General features: G+C 43.5%; 1 protein-coding gene across 1 annotated transcript; it reads left to right on the top strand.

Moving 5' to 3' along the window:
- Positions 1-3,582: 3,582 nt before the first annotated feature.
- Positions 3,583-4,533, top strand: LOC114583039 (olfactory receptor 14A16-like). The gene has a single exon (XM_028704387.2). It carries the CDS (start codon positions 3,583-3,585, stop codon positions 4,531-4,533), a length of 951 nt encoding a protein of 316 aa, XP_028560220.2.
- Positions 4,534-9,652: the final 5,119 nt, after the last annotated feature.

Here is a 9,652-nt window from a genome sequence, read left to right on the forward strand (position 1 = left end):
GAGGGCAGCGGAAGGAGGCAGACTCTGGGCAAGGCAGTGGAGAAGCAGATGAAGGAGGGAGGGGGCAGCAGTTGCAGCATGTAGCCTTGAGCGCGGGGATCTTTCAAGGTCGAGTGGACGGGGGAAGTGGTGGTAGAGTCACGTTTATTATGTGCAGAGCTTGGGATGCAAAGCACACCCCATACAGTCAAGGAGGTGGTGTGTCATGGAGCCAGCGGAGAGAGCTCTGGACTGCGGGAAAGCATCGGGATCCTTCCCACCTCTGACGGGCAATGGGGGCGCGCAGGCACCATCTCGCTTACCTCCCCACTCCCCCCTAACTGGACTCTCCCCGGACTCTCCGCCTGGCACCCTCCACTGCTTGGCGCCCTGGCTCGCCGTGCCACTACACCCAATGGTAAAGACATCCCTGGTGACTGGGATGTACAGGTGTTGAGCCTGTTGTAAGCCATCTTGGAAATCATTCAATTGACAGAATTTCAAAGTAAATAAATACATATATGTGATAAACAGACCATGTGGACTGTCATGCAAAAGCATGAATGGTGCAACTGAACTGGAGGAATCCAAGAAGACCTTGTGACACAGGGGGATTTTGAATCTGCATATTTGAATTTACCTGGAAGTTGTAACTATGGTTTTCAGGTAGCTCTCAGGGCAGGCCCAAGGCATTTTGCTGTCTGTAGCAAACAATACAACCATGGGTCCCTCCACCATGCAACCTGATGAGGACATTGAACAGTCACCAGATGATATATGACTAAGCATGTCTTGGTCTCTGAGAAAAGATGATCACATAACTGATTCCTAGAAAGGGCTGGTCTAGAAAGTGCTTTTTCTTCTTTTTCTTTTTTTAAAAAAACTTTGCACATGAGGGAGAAGAGGCCTTAGGGCTATTGCAGTCTCTGCAAAAGGGCCATTCTTTCTATGACGAATTATACACTCACCCACTGAGAAGTGATGAGATTGTGGATGCAGCAAAAGGGGCATGGGTGGTTTGATTGAATTCATAAAAATCCACAGCTTCTTTACAAACAGAAGCAGCATCACAGACCACAAGGTTCAAAGATAGGGATTGAAAAAAGGCTTCAGGATTTAACTCCCATACCCATGTCTGTATTCCAATATTCTTCCCTCCTTGCAGAAACAAATGAAGAGGAGTGGATGTTGTATAACAGGGATGAGGAAACTTTTTCAGCCTGAGGGCTTCACTCCCTTCTGGGCAAGTTTCCCAGAGCCACTAGTGAATGGTGTACCTCACCTGTGGCAAAAGAGGCCAGAGTTTAAAAAATGTGAGCTTTAGCTTTCCACAACAGGCTAGTTTCTACATGCGCTTGTAGCATGTAGCATATCTTCTTTATTATCCATTTGGGCAAGCCAAAAGCACTGATTTCAAGAACATATTCCAGCCAAATAAAAAAATTAAAGGAGCATGCAAAGAAGGGCTGGTGTGGGATTGTGACCATTGTCGGGAATATGGCCTGAGAGAGTCCTGAGGGGTTGATAAATTTGACCCCCGGCCTGAAGATCTCCACACCTGTCATATAATTTCTGCATCTGAATATCAGAAAGTATGCTTGATAAACAACAGACATTGTAAGATATCTGTGGAAAATTCAACCAAACAAATGAAGTTGAATGCTCATCGATAATATGGGAGCAGCCCATGCATCATCGAATCATGCCCAGGACTGAATCGTAAGTTGCTTGATGTGAATGCCAGAAAGTAAAATTGTTAACAATTCTTCTACTCCTTGTGATTGAGGTTTCTTTCAGCCTGCACATTTATATCTAGGGCAATGTTCTTCCTGTTGCATTTGTAAAAGAGAAAGGTCTGAAATAGTGTAAATTAATGGTGTATTTTCATGCCTTTTCTGAGCGGTTTTCAGTTTTCAGTGCTGTTTGCCCTGGGGAGACTTGCTCTTTACCACTGAATCAGTGGTAATCCAAGGAAAATTTGATTGATTACTCCCATGTAATGAGATTTTTTAATTAAAGTATTTCATAATACAAAAAAATGGTTACAAAAATGCAAATATAACAAGTAGAATGTGGAGTCTTCTCTTAGAAGTCATTCTGTGCTATATTAAAACGATGGACACAGTTCTAATGCAACAAGTTGGTCTACAACCCTCACTATGGAGCATAAGGCAATCTACATTGTTCTGTGGATGCTAGCTTTAAATCATACACAACATGTAAGTGTTGCATGGCAAGTTCCCTCCTCCCCCGGTGGAAATAAAGACAGAAGACACCATGATTTAAGTTAATGGGTGAAATAGGCCACAACCTTATTGATTACAGGAATGAGCGGTATTGGCTTAGGCATTGGCCCTATTGACTATCCAGCTTCAGCCCGATTGCATGAAGACCGGAAAGGGTTAACCACCAAAGAGGGAGTCCTGCTGAGGCACGTCAACTAGGAGCTCCCTCGGGGTCACCACTAGGGGGCGTGCCTTAGGCCTACACGTCCATAGGCTTCGGACAGGGCAACGCCCCCCGGAATCCTTTATCGGACTACCCTTCTATGTGGGGGAGGCGATGGCACTTCCTCCCCCCCTCTCATTTGAATAACAATGCCCCTTACCAATGCCTAACTGCCAATGCCGCAGAGCTGTGACGAGTTGCTATGAGGTAGGTGAAGAAACCAAATGGCTGGAGCCAATTTGCCAAGTGGAAAAATTCCTACCAGTCCCCATGATGGCGACCAACCATCAAGTCCATAGCAATGTCAAAGAGCCTGCCTAAAGGGTGGGAGGGATGGGAAACCACAACAGCTGGAGAGGTGAAAAGTGGACAAGCCTCGGTCGCCTTAAATAGGGTGGGCCACGCCTCCCAAACAAGCCAATTGGCTGGCAGGGGAGATGACATGGCCAAGGATTCCCCTCAGTCTCGCGGGGGCTGTAACCCAGCCCCTGCGCACGTGGGGGTGGGCGTGAAGCCCGCAACCCCACCTCCTCTCCAGCTCGGAAGTGGCTTTGTGGAATTCATTTGCCATTATTGATCTGTTATTACTTGCTTTTATTTAGAACTTTTTGGCAGGGGGTAGGCAACAAAGAAAACCAATTTCATGAGCAAAAGAGGATTTTACAGCATAATCCTATACATGTATTCTTAGAACTAAGTCACACTGGGTTCCATATGACTTCATCCTACATAGTTGTGTAAAGGATTGCAGTCCTAGATGTGTTAATTTAAATAGCAACAGCCAACAGCCCACAACCCACACAGGGTTATGCCATGGAGAAAACTGCTTTAGGAACATTTTTTAAAAAGAAACTCCCCACTCTGGTGCAAGCCCCTTACATACGCCAAAGCAGAACTTTGGATCGCAGTCATTATAGCTGCATCTCAACCCTCAAATACACATTCGATCCACATCTGCTGAGCTGTATGTAGGACGCTCATGAGAATTAAACCTCCTGGGTATAATTAAAAGTGAGACGTCGTTAAAGCTCATTGCTATACATTCCACCCTTTACCACATTCAGTACAAAGAGAAAGATTTCCTGATACAACTGAAAGAGAAAGAAGTAGTGTGGTAGCTTCCTTTCCCTAGGCACCAAAGTCTGAGACACAACGATGAACCAGTCAAGAGTAAGTGCATTCCTTCTACACGGATTCCCTGATATTTGGGAGGTGCAGGTATTTCACATCAACCTTTTTGTCATAATATATTTGGTGGCCCTCACAGAAAATATTATGATCATCACAGTCATCTTCTACAGTCATCAGCTTCATACACCCATGTACTTCTTTCTGGCCAACCTGTCATTGCAAGACATTGGCTCCATATCAGTTACAGTTCCCAAGTCCATTTCAAATTCCTTGATGAAGACCCAAACCATCTCTTACTCTGGATGTGTCTGTCAAGTATTCTTCCTTGTTTTCTTCATGTTGTCTCATTATCTCCTCCTTGTTGTTATGGCATATGATCGCTATGTTGCCATCTGCAATCCACTGCATTATGAGACTATCATGAACAAGAAAGCTTGCATTCAGATGGCAACCAGTGCATGGATTGGTGGACTTTTCTATGCAACAATGTACACCGGAACAACATTCAGAGTTGAGTTCTGTTCTAATGTCATCAGTCAGTTTTTCTGTGAAATCCCACAGCTACTGAAGATCTCTTGCTCTGACTCGGATATCACTGTGATTTGGGTTCTGACTTTTGGAGCTTGTTTAGCTTTCATCTCCTTTGCTCTTATTGCTTTTTCTTATGTTCAGATCTTCAGAGCAGTCCTGAAAATCCCATCCAGTCACGGGAAGCAAAAAGTCTTCTCAACTTGTTTACCTCATCTTATTGTTATCTCCCTGTTCTTGGTAAGTGGTAACTTTGTCTATTTCAGACCAACCTCCAGCTCCCCATCAGCATTTGACCTCTTGGTTTCTTCATTCTATTGCATGGTGCCACCAGTAATGAACCCACTCATTTATAGCATAAGAAACAAGGAACTCAAAATGGCATTCTGGACGTTTCTGACCAATATTTCCCACCAATTCTTAGACAAAAAGCATTCTCCAATTTAGGTAACTGTTTCAATTGTCTAGATGGCTTGCATAAGTTTTGTCCCGTCCTATGTTGTTGTTGTTTTTACTCAGAAGTGGACATCACTGCATTGAATGGGAATTAATATCAGAAAAGTGTACCTTGGATTGTAGGGTTACATTGCATGTTTACTTCATCTAAATAGATCTTTAGTCCAGGGGTGAATATCTGTGCCTTTCTGCAACATCCATCTCCCTATGTCCTAGCCACACATGCTGGAGCTGATAGTAATTAGGGTGTTGAAGATTCTTCAAGGTTGTTTTGTATAGCACTGCAATTTCCTATTGAAACCTGGAGGACCTAAAACCTATGTGACACTGATGATCGTACTGAATTCCCTAGTAAGAACATGTGAAAACCTTCCACCTTAATCGCCACCAAAGCTTCTATTTATTAATATTTGAATTAATTTTTACTTCTTGGAGATTATAAAAAACATAGTTATAAAAACATAGTTTTATTCAACTGACCTTACCTATATACCTATTTCTTGCAGGTACCATAGATTTTCACTTGTTTTTAATCAATCATTTGTGTCTAGATGCTATAAACTTGCATATATGACAGGTAAGGTGGAAGATGGCTTTGATGCAGCCACAACTTCCCCTTTATAAAGGAATGGGAGCATGTGACTGGATGACACCTGCCACAGTCTAAGTAAATCAAGAGATAGTGCAACCTGCAGTAATACCCCTAATGAAGATGGGAGGATTTTTTACTGGGATCCTTTAGATCCTCAATTGTGGGGGGCAAACGCAGCTCTTCAGGCCTCTCTACTTGCCTTTTGAGACTGTCCATGGGCCACACATCCTCACCAACCAAATCCCTTCTCCAACCCTGTTTCACACCCTTTTTGAGTGTTTTCCCTGGCTGGAATGTGCCCTTGAGCTCTGATAATGTCTTTTTTGTATGGATGGGGGTATACAGAGCGGTGTGAGAGTGTGTAGAAACTAGCCTACTTTACAGGGGTAAAATTCACATTCACTGCCATATCCAGTTTTGTCTCTGGCCCCATCCAGCAGTGGCATGTGGCCCTTGAAGTTTGCCATTGATTTAATGTGGTGCTTGGCTGAAAAATGTTCCTCATCCCTGCTTTAGGCCCAAGCATCCTCATGTACTGGATGTGACAGATTCTTTTTTTCTCTCCCCCATTTGCCATATTGCTCCCAGTCTATCAGAATTTAGTTGGGAAGTGGAGTTGCACTGAAAATCCTCACCACTTACATCACATGTGCTGGATTGCCCCTCCTGTCAGCCACATGTAAATATGAATATTGTAGGAAGGAAACCTTCATATCTACAGCTCCCTCTCAGCTGAAGCTTACAAGTGGATATAAGGGACGAAAGTTAGTTGATATGTGCAATGTTTGGGGCTGGCTTAAGTGGAACCCCACATCCATATTTACAGACCGTTTGAGTGTTCTGTCTGTATAGGACTCAGGTATGACAAGCCAACAGACCCTCACGCAGCATGCTGAACTTTAGATAGCTGAACTTTAGATATGCTGAACTTTAAATAGCAAGGGGAGAATAAGAATAAACATCTCAGCTGTTTATTTATGTGCATATTTATATATTGCTATTCATTCAAAATAACAGAGTGGTTCACAAAAATATGCATAAAAACCATACAATAAAAACCACATAGATATGTTAAAATCAGAAGTCAGCTATTATGGAATGATATATCCTTCATTGCCAGCATTAACCTGATGGAACAGAAAAGTTTCCAGCAGAAATTTAAAAGCTGAAACACAATGTGTCCACTGTATCTATATTGGCACTGTCTTCCATTAAAGGCTCAGTTTCTTGTTGAAAGGAGCACTTCAGCAATCTCTTGAAGAAAGATTATGACAATATTTTGTTTTCTTGCTAATTATGCTGTTTGAAATGTGCAGTTTATATTTGATTCCTTTTAATAATGTTTTCTTTTGAAATGTTTAAGATAATGTTTACTATGCTATGTTTAATGGTCATTGTATTTGTTCAAAAACAAAAAGTTGTAAAAAAAGAAGCATTGCCTTTTAAATTCAGGGTCCTTTCACTGTGCAACCCCACCCCAGCACCTAGCATTGGAAAAGAGGTTCTTTTTTCTGCTCCCACTGTGATGTAAATGTAGCTGAACTGAACAAATTTAACTTCCACTGATGAGAACAAAAGGAAGGTCTGGTGACTGGGTTCAGCCTTTTGTAGGCCAGATGTCAGGGACTGGGCAGAGGAGGAATGGTGGAGACTGCCTCCCCAGCCTGTCCCTTCTAGAGAAGAAGGAGACAGATCAGAATTACAAAAGGGGTTTGAGGGAAGTTATAGCTCAGAGGCAGATGAGGGGGAAAGTTGGGAAATAATGGGAAAGGAGGAGGAGGAAGAGACTATGGGAGAGACAGCTGATGGACTCAGTGTCTTTAGAAAGCATTCCAGACCCATGCCCTACCAGAACACAGCAGACCTTGAAAGTAGGAGAGCAAAGAGCTCAAAGGCAAAAGGCACTTTCCAGCACCCGTAGCGATGACTTATGAGGAAATGGGAGAGACAGAGGGGATGGGGTTTCACTCGGAGCAATACCATTACTCCAAGAGGCTGCATTTCTAAGCCTCTCTCTGTGAATATTGAATAAAAGCATTGGTAGAACTTTCCTTGTCTTATCCATTCCTGGCAACCTGCTGTGGGGGGTTGGATCCTCTGATGCCTGACACCACCTTGGGAATCATTCAACTGATAGAACTTTGAAGTAAATTAATGTAATCAACAGGTCATGTGATCTGACATGCAAAAGTGTGAATGGAGCAGCTGAGGTGGTGGAATGCAAGAAAACTTTGTGACACAGGGTGAATTTGAATCTGCCAATCTAAATTTATCTGGAAGTTGTAACTACCAATAGTAAAGGTAGGTAAAGATAAAGGACCACTGGACAGTTAAGTCCAGTCGAATTCTACTATGGGGCTTATGGGGCTCATCTACACTTTCAGGTCAAGGGAGCTGGCATTTGTCTGTAGACAGCTTTTCTGGGACAGCTTTTCATGTGGCCACCATGACTAAAACACCATAATGAGTGCCAGATCACACAAAAATGTCTTTTACCTTCCTGCCACAGTGGTATCTATTTATCTAATCGCGCTGGTATGCTTTCAAACTGCTAGGTTGGCAGGAGCTGTGACAAAGCACTGGGTTCGCATGGTCCGTCGCATGGATTCAAACTGCCGACCTTATGATCAGCAAGCCCAAAAGACTCAGTGATTTAGACCACAGTGCCACCCGCATCCCAAATATCAATGATTGGTTACAGGTAGTTCCCAGGGATGGCCCAAGACATTTTGCTGCCTGGGGTGAGCCTAAACCTGTGGGTCCCAAGTAACCAGATGAGGACACTGACCAATCGCCAGGTGATAAATGACTAAGCAAGTCTTGATCTCTGAGAAAAGATTATCAAAAGGATTGATTGCTAAAAAGAGTTGATGAACAGTGATGGAGAAAGTGTAGAAAAGAAGAGACAAAGTATACATATTCTTGGAAGCAGAGGGTTTAGATTCCCAATGTGCCTTGCTGTTCTGGCTGGTAGAAGAAGCCATAATATACTTCCATTTGGTTCAACGTTCCAGCCCTCGATATGCTGATACAAAGCTTGCTCTCTACTTTAATTAAAAGCACATCCTGCAGTCTTTGCATGCCTTACTTTATGCCTTGCCATGCAAAGATATACATAAATAAAGAGATTACTAAACCAACAATACTTACAGAGCTAAATTCAGCGCAGTCTTTAGCATATGTGCAGCCAGGGCGCGAGGACCTGCCCAGAGCCCCCAAATTTAGTTTAGCCACCAAATTAACTTTTATTATGCTTATGTCAGACACAATGTTTATGCCTTATCTCTTGTTTACGAAAGAAGGGAGGACAAATAAACAAACTTTTTTATTTGCTTATTTATTTACAACACATTTATTATACTTAAGTGTACAACACCACCACACTTAAACTTGTAAGTATTGTTTAGGCACCTACTTAGGAGAAACATCAGTCGTGTCAAAGGTGCTGCTGACCCCGCTGCCACTTAGCAGCACATATCAATGCAATATATAACATAATATTTTGATGTAAGAGTTAATTTTGTGTGCATGGTGCTGTTGAGAATGACAAGGGCTGCCATTGTGAATGACAAGCACTGTCATTGAGTCAAGTGCCACCATTGTGAATGACAAGGGCCACTGCTGGCATGGCACGTCTTTGGTAAATGAGCACACAAAGTCGAAAGTCCTTTAGTGAAACAGTAGGTATACATTTCGGTAATACCTAGGTATATATGTATTTTGTTTTTCTAACTTGATCAAAATTATTTATTATTTCATAACATGTAGATAGTTAAGAGCTTAGGTGGCTTCAGTGGCGGGCACCTAGCACCCCCCTGAATTTGGCGCCCAGGTGTCCCGCACCCCTTGCACCCCTGGGTAAAGACGGCCCTGGCTAAATGGAATAAGACTTTGAGGCTTTTGGATTAAGGCTGGTTGCTTGTCTGAGCTGTTTGGAGGCTTGATTTGGAGAGTTAGATTGTGAATGTAGCTGTGTGCTCTGCTAGAGCACATGGTCTGAGGGAGAGGGGCTACTGCTGAGAGGAAGCCAGGCTGAATAAGGAAGTGAGTTGGAGGAGTTCTATTTAGCTGCTTACAGTTTATGGGAACTCATGAACAGGACTTGCAAACAGGGCAACCCATTGCACATAGTGCTGCTCTGTTTCCATAACATCAACATCTTTGGCACATCCACAATAATCTCCCCAAAAGTCCTCAAAGGAGGTAGGCTTCCCTTAATAGGTGGATGAATCCCGATGCTGACTGATCCCTACCACATAGTGAATGGACTAGACCCCAATGAGACCTGAAGCCCATCTGGCCTGGTCTCCTTGGCAACGCTTCCCCCAGGTGGGATTGGACAACTGGCTGAGGTAGGCGGAGACCTCCAGGTATCCCACCTGAGGGAAGGCAAAGCCAAGCCTATGCTGTTGGAGCCGCTACAGATCTAGGGGCTGCACGCGTCCACGCAAAGGGCGCCCCCCGTTTTAAGTGGGGAGCGGTCACTGGAATAAGATGGCCTCAAGTAAGCCTAGTTCA

Source organism: Podarcis muralis, chromosome 13 (assembly GCF_964188315.1).
Source record: "Podarcis muralis chromosome 13, rPodMur119.hap1.1, whole genome shotgun sequence".
NCBI lineage: Eukaryota > Metazoa > Chordata > Lepidosauria > Squamata > Lacertidae > Podarcis > Podarcis muralis.